Source organism: Chinchilla lanigera, unplaced genomic scaffold (assembly GCF_000276665.1).
Source record: "Chinchilla lanigera isolate Chin_1 unplaced genomic scaffold, ChiLan1.0 scaffold00195, whole genome shotgun sequence".
NCBI classification, from domain to species: domain Eukaryota; kingdom Metazoa; phylum Chordata; class Mammalia; order Rodentia; family Chinchillidae; genus Chinchilla; species Chinchilla lanigera.
Genome location: NW_004955596.1, coordinates 445,152 through 459,866, shown reverse-complemented (window position 1 = coordinate 459,866; position 14,715 = coordinate 445,152). Strand labels below are relative to the sequence as shown.

The following is a 14,715-nucleotide window of genomic DNA, read 5'->3' as shown; positions in this document are numbered from 1 at the left end:
AAGGACTTGTATCTAAATAACCATGATCCAACGTGGAAAATGATGAATGTCTTAAAAGTGGAACAAATGCTATGTACATTATATTTGGAAAGCATTATATTTATGACACTTAAATTTTTTAGCATTTTGGCATGTCTAGGTATTTTTATCATATTTCATTAAGAGCGTACAATTTAATAGTTTTGAGAATTATAAAAACATAATTATTGATATTTGTTTTGTCAATTATACTATTTCTAATTTCGTTCATAAAGACAAAACATATATGAAAAGCTAAATGATCCATTAAAAATGGAATAATAGAGTTTTTTACACAAGCTTTGGCTTTAAGCATATCTCTTACATAATACATAGGGACATTACAAGTCTCACAAAGCAAAACCTTTTCCTGCAAACATAGGAAAAGAGTAAGCAAAACAATATAATTCATCCTTAACCATGGAAACTTAGATTCAGTCAAAATGAAGTTTACATTCACTATAATCACCTGAATTACAATCTACTGCCAATTGAAAGGCCCCACCCAACAGACATACAAAAGGGAACCAAGAAAAGTGAGACAAAGTTAACACTGCAGGTGTACCTGGGCGGAAGGTCATCTTCATTTTAAGAAATGCTTCACTGCAGTCTGCCAAAAGATATTTTGCCTTCCTATCATAGATTCGAACAATTCCCAGAAGAAGGTGTCCTGAAGTTCGAAGTGCAATTTTCACCTTTCAATAATTTTAAAATTAGAATAAAAATCAGGTTCACAAACCCTGTTCTCTGAAAGTTATTGAAATTATAATAATTTCTTTTCTTTAAAAAGCAGACATTTCATATTCTTAAAGTAAATCACTTAAATTTTATCCCTTCTTATAAAATGATTAATTTTTATTTCATAAAAATGATCTAATGTGGCATTTAAGTGACATGTGCTATTATAAATATTGCAGGAAGAATATAAATTCTGCAGTCTGGCATGTCACTTAACCTTCATGAACCTCGGTTTAATAAAAATGGCTACAATTTATTTTGTACCAGTCATTGTCCTAAGAGCTTTTCATACATTAATGTATTTAACTCTGACAACAATGTCTATTCACAGAAGAAAAAAATATCTGTCTACTCAGATATACTAAGTGGCAAGTCCAAAGTAATACAACTATTAAGTGATGAAGCAAGGATTATATGTAAATTTGGTATTTAAAAGTTCATCCTAACACCACTTCACTGAGGCTAAAAGAAGCCAAAGAACCTTTAAAAAGGATTAAACAAATTAATAAGGATTAATAACATAAAGTCTAGGCCAGTGCCTCTCACACAGTAATCTTCCAATTTATAAGTCATCCTTCTTTCTAGCAGATAAATACTTAACCTATAAAAATATTAAGATAATATTTTAATGCAAATTTTAATAGCTATTTTACAGTTTTATAATTAACACAGTATTTTATGATGTGTTATTTTTAAGTATATAATCAATCCTTTCTCTCTACCCTCCCCATTCATTCATTATTTTCTAGACGTATTAATTAAGTACCTACTACATACACAGAGAACAAGAAAAGATTACAAAATACATAAAAGACAGCCTTTGTTCCTCAGGCTCCAATCTGTTTATGATACATACATGAACAAATCACCAGCAGAAACCAATATGTTTATGCTCAGACAATAACTGCTATAAAGAATTAAAAGAGACAATCTGAGAAGTACAACTGTGTTGGAAATGTATTTAATGATATAAATGTATTTAAATTCCTTTCCTCTACAGAAGTTATGGCAACACAAATTATCATTTTAATCAGTAACATACCTTAGGTGAAATAATTTTTTCTATAGTTATCTCTAGATTACATTCAAATACATGTGCCTTTGTGAGTTTCTTCTCCCAGTGAGCTGCTAGCCATATTTTGGCCAGTGGTCCTCGCCTACTCATAAGCACATGGGTGTAGAACATCTTGCCTGTATTCCGTAGTTATATTTAATGAACTAGAGAGAACACAAAAATATATTTAAAACTTGATAACAAAAATTTTTCAGTACTATTTCATGACAACAGTTTTAAATTTTAAAAGTAACATTCAGATTATTTCCTAATTCAACATATTGTTCAATTCAAAGTATTTCCTTGCAAAAAAGAGAATCTTTATAAAATCATAAATGAAGGACAGAGCGCTAGCAGACTGTGAGTCACACCTGGTTTAAATGGATTCTAACAAAGGATCTCGCTTAGGTCTTATTTATTCTATCCTATGTAGGATTTGCATTCTCTTTAACTGAATATGGTCTAATAAAATAAAAGGGGAAGACTGAAAAATAGGAATCAGAAATAGAAAAGAGTAAGAAAAGATAGACAAACCTATGAAATAAGAAATTTAAGAATTTGAGAATTATTGGATCACTGATTTATATTCAAGTGTTGAATGTCATTGTTCTCTTCAAGATGCTCTGGTTTATTTAACAATATAATAATTTTTGAGGTTAAAAATAACAGATTCCCAAATGACTATAAAGTCAAGAACTAAAAGAGAAAAACCAAGAAACTAGGAAAAGAATCAGAAGACCAAGAAAAGAAAAAAGAATCAAATTTAAAAGTTTTGAAGAATATAATGAGAAAATATTCATTTTAACACAGAAGAAATTAATGTATATTTAAACTATACTACTTAAAAATATTTTAAGGCTCTATTAGGAAGCTACAAATGAAAAAGGACGTTTGGTTGACCCCTAGAGAAGAATAAATTATTGCTTACATGTAAGTAATTTTAAACTGCCACTATGGAAACTTCTATTTAAATTTTTGATAAAAGAACATCGAGCCAAAATAAAGGCAAAAACAAAGCCAGCCACAGAATTAAAAATTTAGGTGAACTTCGCTCAATGCTCATTTCCACCGCAAGAATCAAATTATTATGCCCAAACTAAAGGTTATGCAATTTACCAAGCCACATTCCCTCATGGGGACAGCTAGGGATTTTGATATTTACGGCTTCTGCCTTACATTGGCTCCACTCTCCTCCTTTGCACTGCGAATGGGTTTTGGTATCTTAGAGTAATATTCAATTTGTCTTCTAAGACTCCCCCCTTGTGAGTACTTTTAATGTAATATCCTTAATGGGCGGGGCCGCACACCTGTAATTCCGGTTCTCTGGGAGACTGATGCAGGAGGATCACAAGCTCAGCCCAGCCTGGTCAGCTGAGCGAGACCCTGTAAAAGAGAGCGAGGAAACGAAGGAAGGAAGGGAGGGAGGAAGGGTAAAATTTAGCTGAGAGCAAAGGTCCTAGGTTGTTTCCAATTATCTGAAACTGATATTTTATATCTCAAATAAAAATAGAACACTCACACACACAAAACCCCAGAACGTAAACCTTGTAACTTATTCCCGTGCTTTCCCTGATACACTACCCGCCACACACCCGGCAGTACCCGCGAGGGCGAGACCGAAAGCAGCGCCGGGGGCGGGGGCGCGGGCGGGGGCGCGGCGCGCAGGACGCGCGAGGGCCCCGCCGAGGCGGCGAAGCCCTCTGAGGCGGCTCTCAGGGGGCGAGGGCCAGGAACCTCGGAGCTGCGAGCTTCCAGGGCTGGGGACATCGAGGGGGGCGGCCGTCACGGCCAAGGGCTCCCTCCACAGCCGACCTCCTCAGGGGGAAACTGAGGCCGGGGGACGGCCCCGAGGGCGCGCGCGAGGGGACCCCCGGGCTCCCTCAGGCCAGGCCTGCGGGGCTGGCGCCGCGAGCTGAGGACGCGGTGAGGAGCGGGGCGCGGCGCGCGGAGGCGTGGTGCCCGCAGTCCCCTCACCCAGCCCGCCTCCTGCCTGGAGGCGCGCCCGGCCTCCCAGCTGAGCCCTACTTTCAGCGCAGGATCTGAGGCGCGGGCGCCAGAACGCGGGCTGTGAGGAGCCGCCGGAGCGCGCGTCAGGTGCCGGAACAGCACTGCAGCGCCCCCGGGCGTCCGCGGGGCGCGGCTGTGGGGCGGGGAGCCGGGCGTGGCGGGAGGCGGGGTATGGGGACGGAGAGGGAGGGGAGGGCGGCCCGGGCGGACGTGCCCGGGCGGACGGGCCCGGGCGGGTGGGGCAGTCCCAGCGCGCAGACTCAGGTGTTCTGCCCGCGCTCTAGTAACAGCCTAGGACACCCGTAAAACAAGACGAGAACCGGGCTTGAGCGCTGTGTTCCACTGTGAAACATCATTTTTCCGTCCGATCGTTGATCTTTGAGCATCTTTATGGTGCAGTCCAGTCACTTCCATTTACTAGCTAGAGGTCCCTGGGAAAATTATTTAATCCCTCAACCTCAGTTTTTCTTATCTGTAAAATGGAAAGGATGAAAGAAGTACCTGTGCCACAGGATATTGTAAGAAATAAATGACGTGAAGCATGTACAGAGCCTACAATATGTACTTAATAAATTCATCTATTATTGTTATTTTTTAAAAGACCGGTTTTGGGGGGACAGCAAACATTTTCCAGCCTGGAACATCACAGCTTTCAATAGCAGAAATCAATTGCTAAGATCTGAGAAAAATCACATCAAAGCAGAAGAACCCAAGGACGGTTTGTCCACTTGAGCTTTGTAGTATACACTAATAAATCTTGGAACAGTAATGACGTCCAGTTTGTTGAGAAGGTCTAGACTGCTTGCCGAGCATGTTAATAGGCTGCCTTATTCACTTTTTAAACAACCTCACAAAGCAGGTATTAGTCTTCCCTCTTTGGAGATAGGGAAAAAGTCTAGAGAAAAAAAGCGTCCTGTTCAGTGTCGTCTATGGAATGGTAAAGACAAGATTCAAACTCAACTTTAGCCCCCATTTTTCCACTGCAGAGGATGAAGTCACTGTGGCAACTCACACAGACATCTGGGAGACACACTTGGTGCCACTTCACGTCTATTTTAATGTCGACCCATCAGCGAGCCCATCACTCCACCTTCAAAAGTAACTTAATCTCTTTACTTCTCACTACCTCTTCCATTCCACCCGAGCCCAAGCCACCTCTCTCCTAGGAAAACTCCAATAGCCTTCTAAGTGGTTCTTTCAAGTCTTTTTTCTCCTGAAAACCCACTCTCTACTCGGAAATCAAAGTAGTCTTTAAAAAATAAGGATCAAATCAAAGTACTCCCAACCTCCTCCTTTAAAGCCTTCCTGTTACCTTTAGAATAAAATGTAAACCCCCATTCAACAACTACAAGGCCCCATATAGTCTCCCTCAGACTTACTATAATGGCTTCATTTCATATAGATGTGTTTACCTTAACAATAATCTTTGGTTTCATAACCCTCTTTGTATGAACCCATCTAAGGGGCTCAGAGAAACATTCCAATGTGTTCACATGGCCATATGCTTCTGTAAATTTTGAAAAAATAAGATGTTTTCTGTGATTCTTCATGATTGATGTCTCCACTCTGCCTATCACAATGGTAATGGAGTACCTAAAGGATGGGGCTAAGGCCGAGTTAAGTGTATGTTGGATTTCGGTTTAGAGAGATCTATTTATGTGGTCCATGGTCACTTCTTTGTGTGGTTAAGTCATTGCTATCCATCTCAGTGCAGGAAAGCCTTCCAGAAACATGGCTACTGCCCCCAAGCAGACCTACCCTCCATGTGACTGAGGATGCAGGACCATAAATTATGTCAGTGCCCAGCTGCAGGAGTACATACAGTGCACATAGGGATATGAAATAAGATTTACATTGTACAGAATCGGAAATTAATCTATGGAAAATTCTTCCAATCTTCAGGCGTATTAAGTGTAAGTAAAGGATTTGGTTCTCATCAAAGCTCAGTTTAAGCAGCTTTTTCCCCTGGACTCTCTGGCAGTGCAGCATATATAGATACAAATGCATTCCTTATTTTTCTTTCCTTCTCACAGGAACTGCACAAACCAGAACATCAGTCTTGTGTGTAGAGCACAAACATATGGTAGCACTATAAAAAGCTAGGGCCTCCATATAAGAAGGTGTGTGTTGTAGGATCTCATTGTATTGGGTCAGATCTTATTTGGTATATTTGCTTTAGTGATTTCTGGTGCCTACAAGCTGAAACATGCCAATGTGTCCTATGTATCATAACAAAAGTAATAATTCATTAAGAGGAACAGATATGTTTTGAAATAAAATAATGAATACTCTTGGATAATTTGGTAATCTAATTAAAAGCAATTAATTATATAAATGAATTGGAAAAATTTTAATTTTCCCTCATATTTTATATGAAGTACTGACAATTAATGAGTAGAAAATAGAACTCATAAAACATCACTATAATAAAATATACAACTAATCAAATATTACCAATAATAAACTGGTAAATGTACTGTCAACTCAAAGAATATTTAAAATTAATCACTTTACAGTAAGACTTAGAGATTGTATATTAAAAATGAAGAGCTTTCCCCCAAATTTTACAATAATCCTAAAAATTTACATCACATGAAGCTTTACAACTCAAAGAATTATTTAACATACCTACTTAGAAAGTTAATCAAGGGCCGGGGATGTAGCTCAGCGGCATAAGCGCTTGCCTGGCAAGCCTGAGGTCATGAGTTTGATTCCTGGTACAAAAAAAAAAAAAAAAAGAAAAAGTTAATCAACCCGGTAAAAGGACTGAATTATCTCCCTAGTCTCTTTGTAGAAAATAATAACACACAATCATTGGCTTATGACTAAATGAGCAAAGAATATACAACAAAAAATGTAGAGAAGATTATTATAGACCCATACCACACAATTTATCGGTAAAATATTGTGCTACATTTCTAGATTGTGTGAGGTTTGTGATATTTGTCAGCTTTTAGAATTTCATAATGTGTTATTTTTCTCATTCTAAAAAAAATTCTCTTCCTAAATTAATCCTGTATTTGTGACTTTATATTTGTCCCCTGTTACTGGGTATTGAATGCATTACTTAACAACATGCCAGGCAAGTACTCTACCGCTATGTCATATCACTAACATTTTCAATTTTATTTTGAGGCAAGGTTTTGCTAAGTTGCCCGGGTTGCCCTTAAACTTGTGATCCTCCTGCCTCAGCACCCCACCTCCACCCCCTTGGATTATAGGTTTGCACCACCATACCCAGCTGTATTCTTTCTCTTAAGGAGTACTATAAGTTATATAAGCTTTAGGCCCCACAAAGTTGGATCTGTTCCTACTCAGCCCTCTCCCTTCTGCTCCCCAGGCTCCAGAAAGATTAGATAACTTCTGTGCCCATGGCTTAGGAAGTTCCTGGCACATATAGTATCAGAAACATATTTGTAAATGAATGAGTGACTGACTAAAAAATTGGGATGCTAGAGTATTAACTGCATGAAGCCATGAATATTGTATGTTTTATTTATTGTCACGTCAGTGCACACTAAACGGTCCCTGGCACACAGCACGTGCACAGTAGTTTTTCTTTTTTAACAAATCCAGACCTGTTGAACTGCAGACAATGCTTCTTTCCATTGCCCCCTAGCTATTCCCAGTTGTCAGGCATGGTGGGGCACTTCATCAAGATCCTCTCCACATCGCTGAGAGGCCTCATTTTCATTTTGTTAAGATTAAATGGAGGGTTAGAGAAGAAGTGGCTGGCCCCAGGTCACTCAGTCAGTGAAGTTCAAAGCCAGCTCTTTTTGGGACCAGGAATTCTCCTCCATGGCCCTTCTACAAAGATGCCCCACAGTAGGACAGAGGACAGACAGGGTGGTGGATTCCCCGAAGGACGACTGTACACGGACACTAGGTGGCGCCACCCCTCAGTGTACAGCTGTTACCCTCATCTTTGAGGGACAAGGCTAAGTAAAAACACTTGTCAGAGGTCCAACTTTGAAAGCCAGTTTCATTTGTTCTCAGAGTCTTGCTTCTGCTCCCCTTGCAACTGGCCTTTGGGCCTCAGTCTTCTGTCAAATGGGAATATTCACCAGCCAGATCTGACTGCTGCAGTTATTCCTCAGTATCCTTGGGGATTTGGTTCTAGGACCCCAACAGATACCAAATCCTACAATGCTTAAGTCTCTTAAATGAAATGATGTAGTATTTGCATATAAATTATGTACATCCTCCTGCATATTTAAATTATTTCTAAACTACTTACAATACCTAATACAATGTAAGTGATATGTAAATAGTTGTTACATTCTAATATTTAAGGAATAATGACAAGATATCTGTATGTGTTCACTACAGATGCAATTTTCTTTTCTCAATATTTTCTATGGTTGCTTGGATCCACTGATGCAGATGGAGGACTATGTGTAAGATTCTTAGCCCTACACAAGGGCTAGAGAATGATTTCCAAGAAGAATGAGAGGGACATTCTATTTTGTTGGTCTTCATCTGTGGTAGGATGGGAAAAGTCCTCACATCCTAGCATCCTAACCACTGGATCTTATGAATATTATATGGGAAAGTCTTTGCACACGTCAGTAAGCTGAGGATCTTGATATGGAGAGATTATCCTGGGTTATCTGGTGGGCCCTGAAAGCAATCATTTGAATCGTCATAAGAGGTAGATGAAGAGAAATCTTACACACAGAGTAGAAGGCTGTCAGAAGTCACCTGCAGAGACTGGAGGGATGTGGCCTCAAGTCAAAAAGCACATGCAGACGCCAGAAACTGGAAAAGGCAAGGAAGGGCTCCTCGTAAGAGCCTCCAGAGGGAGTCCCGCCTGCCCAACACCTTGCTGTTGGCCCAGTAAAACTGATTTCAGCCCAGTGAGGCAGGAGAAGAAAGTGGCCTGGGAGGATTTGAGCAAAACAGAACAGATTGGAAGAGTAGGGCAGAGATGCTACCCATGAACTGGGGCTCAGGATCTTCTAGGAGCAGGGAAGGATGTGCTTGCTGTACTGGGGGAAACTAAATTCTGAGTCTGTCTACTACCCAGGAGGGCTCCAGAGTTCTCATCCCAGGTCCATTCACGTGCACAAAGAGCACCTTGCCCAGACCCCTCCAGAGAAGAGCAAAGGGGCCACAAGAGCCTGGCATCTCTGCCTCCTCTCTCCACTGCATACCTCTCCCCACTGTGGCTAACCAGAAGAGCAACACCGTCCTAAGGGTCCTGCTTAGGCAGGAGAAAGGCCTGAGATTTAATGTCACCCCTGCCTTTGCTCATCTGGAACTCTGGGCAACTTCGCTTCCCTAAACCTCAGTTTCTTCATCCAAAATATGAAAATAAAAAGCTACCCTTGCAGAGATGTTGAATACAGTAAGATTTTTACAGTGCTTTATATGGGCTGGAAGTTAGAGTATATGATTGACAGTCAAAAGTATAGCCTACATGATGCTGACGTAGACCTCATTAGCTGATAGGGACCATGTTAAGTCATTTATTCCTCACAGCAAACCCAGGGAATAGGCAATACCAGCAGCCGCATCCAAGATACAATCAAACTGAGGCCCAGAGAGTTTAATGACTTGCCCAAAGACAACAACTTGGAATTTGAATGAGATTCAAACATAGGCATTTAAACACAGGCATTTGAAGCATAGGATTTGAACTATGGGGTTTGAACACAGGCAGTGAGACTTCAAGCTGTGCCTAGAACCACTGCACTATTTTGTCCTAAAAAATGGTAGCTGTTTCCGGGGATATAGCTCAGCAAGCACAAGTGCCTGTCTGGCAAGCACAAGGTCCTGAGTTTGATTCCCGGCACACACACAAAAGATGGTAGCTGTCATTATTAATAATAACAAAGATTTACTGAACACTTCTTATGTGCCGGGAACATGTTGACTCACTGCATTGGCTCAGAGCCCTGTGAGATCATTTCTCTTCTTACCCCCACTTTTTAGAGCAGCAGAAAAACACAGAAAATTTTGTTACTTGCTCAAGGTCACAGAGCTAAGTAGCAGACCTAGGATTCAAACCAGGCAGTAGGTGTCAAAGTCCACTATATTTTACAATCCATGTGTTGATGAGGAAGAGCAGTAGTAGTAGAAATAAATCTACTTTATGCAAACAACTTATCATGTGTACACATGTCAAAAGCTGAGCCAGCCACTCAGAGTTCCTCCTGTTCTGTGGACTCTAATTTAAAGAAGCAGCAGGAAGCTGGGCATAGTGGTGCACGCTTGTAATCCCAGCTGCTTGGGAAGGCAGGAGGATCGCAATTTCAAGGCCAACCTGGGCAGCTTAGCAAGATGCTGCCTCAAACTAAAATGAAGGGCCAAGTGTATAGATCAATGGTAGAGCACTTCCTAAGATATATGAAGCCCTAGGTTCAATCCTGGACACCATAGGAAAAAAGTAGCAGGAGAATGCAATTATTAGCAATGAGAGTGGAGCTGAAAAGATGCAGACAGCTGGGCATGGTGGCACATGCCTGTAATCTTAGCACTTGGGAGGCTGAGGCAGGAGGATTGTTGCAAGTTTAGGCCACCCTGGACTACAAAGTGAGCTCAAAGCCAGCCTGAACTGCATAGCCAGACCTTGTCTCAAGAAGACCAAAAAAAAAAAAAAAGATGCAGATAGAAGATGAGAATGTAAAGTGTAGGTGTGAGTTAAAGAAAGGAAGCCCAGACCACGTGGAGGGGTCATGTGTAGTTGTTCCAGATGACGGCTTCAGCTAAGGTCCCAGGCGACAGCCAGTGTCACAGTGTCACAGCCAATTATGTAAATAAATCAGCCTTAGTGATGGATTGAGCCATAGGCACCATCTGACTGCAACCACTTGAGAATCTAAGCAAGAGTTGAACCCAGGTGTAGTGGTTGATTGATTATGTCAACTTGAGAAGTTTAGAAGCATAACTAAACTTGGTTCAGTAATTGGCCCAGCAATTCTACACCCTAGGGTGTAGAGGAGCCACCCTAGGGTGGATCATCACCTAGATAATATAAAAGGGAAATGAAGAAGGACAGAGCTACTTCCATTCCTTTTGGAGGAGCTCCAGTCTTCACCTTCAGCTTGGACTTTGTCTCCTGACTTCTAGTGCAGACTCTTCGGCTTCTGCCTTGGATCCTTCAGCCTTCCTTTGCAGATTCATCGGCCTCCTGGTAAGGACTTGCACGGAACTCTGCAGTGAGCTCCAGACCCTGGACTGATTCCTTCGGCCTTCAGTGTGCAGACACCCTCTGCACACTTCCCCATACAACTCTCTGGCTGACCGTCGTAAACCAATCTTGTAATTTCTTATAATTTGCACATCCTGTGTTGTATCTGTTTCTCCAGTAAAACCCTGACTGATACACCAGGCAACCCCTAGACCCATGGGAAATAGAACTCACAAAAACCATAAATGGCTGTTGCAATAATAAAATGATTGTTGTTGTTTTAAGTTCAGGGCACTTTGTTACACAGCAATTACATGCTCTGTCAGGTGGCACAGCCATCCCAGGATGGAACCTGATCATTTCTCATCAGTTACAGTGTGAGTTCAGGCCTAACTCACTATGGGTTTCACATATTGAATTGTTCTTCTTGTTCTTAAGTTTTTAACCTCAGACCTCATTAGTCCTTTTGCCATCTGTGTCCCTTCCTCCCCTCATTCTGGATGTCAGGTTTAGGCATGGAGTCATGTTTTTGCTACCTGAGCAGAGAAAATCTTGGACTTTCCTTTCTGAGACCATGATGACATGCTCCCATGGTGCTCAGTGGCTTCCCTGCATGGACATGACTTCTAACTTTGTCCTCTAGGATCTGTACTCAGGATCTTACTGCCATTCCCACCCTCTGTGCCCAGCATCTGGGTTTGCCGTGAGCTTATTCTGATCTGGGATCAGGAACTGAACATTCACTCCAGGGGTGATGTCCTGGAGAAGCTCAAATACCCACCAGAGGAGTAGCTTGGAGGCTGTAGGTTCCAACACTGGGGTACGGATGGGCATTAGCAGGGGCTTCTGGTCTGTGAGCCAAGCCGTGGGAAGCAGGGAGAAGTGGAGGGTGCTAGTGGTTGACACTGGGCATAGGAGACCAATGCCATTTCTACATTGCATGGCTAGACCAAGAACTCTCTAGATGCTGGTCACTACCAAGCCTGTTTGTAATTGTCAGTTTCACAAATCAGCCACTAATCACACAGCAATAATAAGTTGCCATTTATTAGCCTTTCCAGTGCCAAACGTTATATAAAATGATTTATATGTATTATCCCATTTAATCTACACAATGATCCTATGTGTAATACTATTATCATCCCCTTTTTATAGGTCAGGCAATTGAGGCTCAGAGAGAGTGAACCATTTATCTAAGATCAAAAAGGGTAAGTGAATGGTAGAGCTGGAATTAAAACTCAGGTTAACAACCATGCGTGTAAATAGGATCATGAAAATTAAATCAAGGTGACAATCTTAGGCAAACTACCACTGAGCTATATTCTCTCTAAATGTGTGTTCTTTGGGGGCACTGTGGATTAAACCAATGACTTTTCATATGTTCTACAACTGAGCTTTATCTCTAGTCCTAGGATGGCAAGCTAATACTAGTTTATGCCCATTACACTGGCAAACTAAGCTAACACCAAGTATTGGCCAGATGGGGACCCATGAAATTCTTACATGCTGCTTGTAGGAGGTGGGTGGATGACCTAGTTGTGAAACAAGTTTCTTGTAAACTTGAGAGTTCACATTCCCTCAATTCAACTCTACATGTATATTCTAGACAATCTTGTACTTGTGCACCAGGAGACATGGACAAGTATAGTTACAATAGCACTGGAAAGAATAGCAAAAGACTGTCAGTCAGGGACGGATAGGAGACAGAAACCACACCAATTTTAACACAATGAACATAATATAAAGAATTTTTAACTAGGTGTAAAGTTATTAACTAGGTTATTGCAAGGTTATAAAAAGAATTCTAAGGTAGCAATTGCAGGAAGCATCTACCACCCCCAGGGCTGAAGGAACAAAGAAAAGAAGATGAAACTATTAAAACTTAAAAACTCAAAGAAGGAGTCCTGTGGAGCTGTGCTTAGCTGGGATGGTGTCTCTGTGGCTCAGGGGAGGGTCCTGAGGGCTAGGGGAGGAGCTGGTGCCGTAGAAGAGACCTCTGCTGTGAGGTGAAACAGCGTTGCACGGGGTGCTCAGAGCAACAAGAAGCCTGTAGGACATGGAGCCCCTTCTCTATCCTCCCTGCAGTCCAACCTTATTTGCTTATTGGAAAAGAATAAAAAGTTTAAGAGGGAGCAGTTGGCAACACAGAAATATGCATGGCAAGGTCCCATCCCTTGCATCACAGAGCAGGTACTTGGTACTTTTTATATTACCAAGTATTGTATAAATTCCCAAATGAATCTGACTGTGAACACAGAATGTACAATGCACCCTTCCACTGTCTCTGCAGGCAGTGAACTCACTTCTTCAAAACTGTAAACACAGTCTCTAACAATATGCAAGAAGATTGTAAAATCCAGAAGGCCTGCCTGTAACTGGGTCATCCCCACACCATAACTTTTATCTCACTTTTTCGTTATAATTCTTCATAGAAGCAGATATGATTTTTGTGGTTATAACTGTAGTACTCCATACAACTGAGCGTCCCTCTGTACGTGAACCTCACTGCCAGCTGTTATAGAGGAGGTCATTATCACAAACCCTGTATGAATGAAATGCCACTCTCTTAGTGATTTCTCTTCGTTGATTTTTTGAACATCTGGATGGTGTTCCTGGGGAGCATTTTGGTTGCAAATGAGAGAAAGCCTGCTCAAATGAGCTTAAGCACAAACAAACCCGAGTGTGTGTGGCAGTGGGTGGTAGAGTTCAACAAAAAGAATGCAGAGATGAGGAAAAGAGAGGAGGGAGAGAGGGACAGAGACAGAGAGAGACAGAGAGAGACAGAGGAGAGAAGGACAGAGACAGAAAGAAAGAGGAGAGAGAGGGACAGGAAAGAGATCTAGCAGGAGGGAAAAGGGATGTAAAAAAGGAACTAAAATATGTTATGCACATGTACCTATTCCTCACAGTGAATGCAATCATTATGTACCGCAAATGTTCATGTACTACTACTAATAAAATTCACATATTGAAAAAATAGAGATGACTCACAAACTAGGGCCTAAAAGCAGGATCTAAAAAAAAACCAGGGCTCTTTTTTTCTGTCCATCTCTTGTGTGACCCTCTCTTTAAAGATTTGCCTCTTTCTTTCTTACCATATACAGGTCTTTCCCCCCCCCCGACAGTAAACATGGCTACTGGCTGCCTCTGCTTTGTAGCTGTAGTAAAAAGAGCATCCAGACAGCAATCCCAGGGAAAGACTGCTATTGGCTCTGCTGAGTCACATGCCCACCTGTAACCCGATCCTGTTCTTAGAACAACCTTGAGTTATACAATTGGCCACACTTGGTCACATGCCCATCCCATGGCCAAGGTGGGACCAGGGCCTTTTGTTAATGGCTGAGGGAGGATGGGAAGGCTGGGTGAGAAGACAGAAAACTCAGAGGAGCAGCCCTGTGGAAAGATCACTGCATAGGGTTCTGAATTTTTCACCATGGCAATGCTAGGTAACCATTCTTGCACATCAAATCTTTCTTTTATTTTTGTTTTTTAATAATTGCTTTGTGAGAAATTCTCAAGCATGGATTATAGCCATGGGTACTTGTGAGAAGCTATATAACACGTTTGTGCATGCTCACATCTGATACTTTATTTATGCCTCACAAAATAACTGATAAGTGACAGAAAAGGAACTAGAAACATAGAGAAGTTGAGTGATGGATCCAGGGACCCAGCAGCAAGCAGAGACAGACCCCAGAGCCCTGGCTTCATGACTCCATCCCAGTGCTCCTTCTACTCCCAAACCTCACAGAATTTAGACTACAGA

The 14,715-nt window shown here is 41.5% G+C and overlaps 1 protein-coding gene across 3 annotated transcripts in view; it reads right to left on the bottom strand.

Annotated features, from left to right (window-relative positions):
• The window catches only part of Rad21l1 (RAD21 cohesin complex component like 1), a 29,922-nt gene extending 25,987 nt beyond the window's left edge, over nt 1-3,935 (bottom strand). For 2 of the 3 annotated variants that reach the window (XM_005414695.1, XM_005414696.1), the window contains exons 1-4: nt 3,836-3,935; nt 3,118-3,193; nt 1,799-1,974; nt 584-713 (exon numbers count right to left, since the gene is read on the bottom strand). In XM_005414695.1, coding sequence (XP_005414752.1) covers nt 584-713; nt 1,799-1,942 — 274 coding nt within the window. In that variant the 5' untranslated portion in view covers nt 1,943-1,974; nt 3,118-3,193; nt 3,836-3,935. Of the gene's footprint in view, nt 1-583; nt 714-1,798; nt 1,975-3,117; nt 3,194-3,784 lie in introns of all 3 variants that reach the window. The other variant, XM_013510007.1, reaches the window with a different exon arrangement.
• Nucleotides 3,936-14,715: the final 10,780 nt, after the last annotated feature.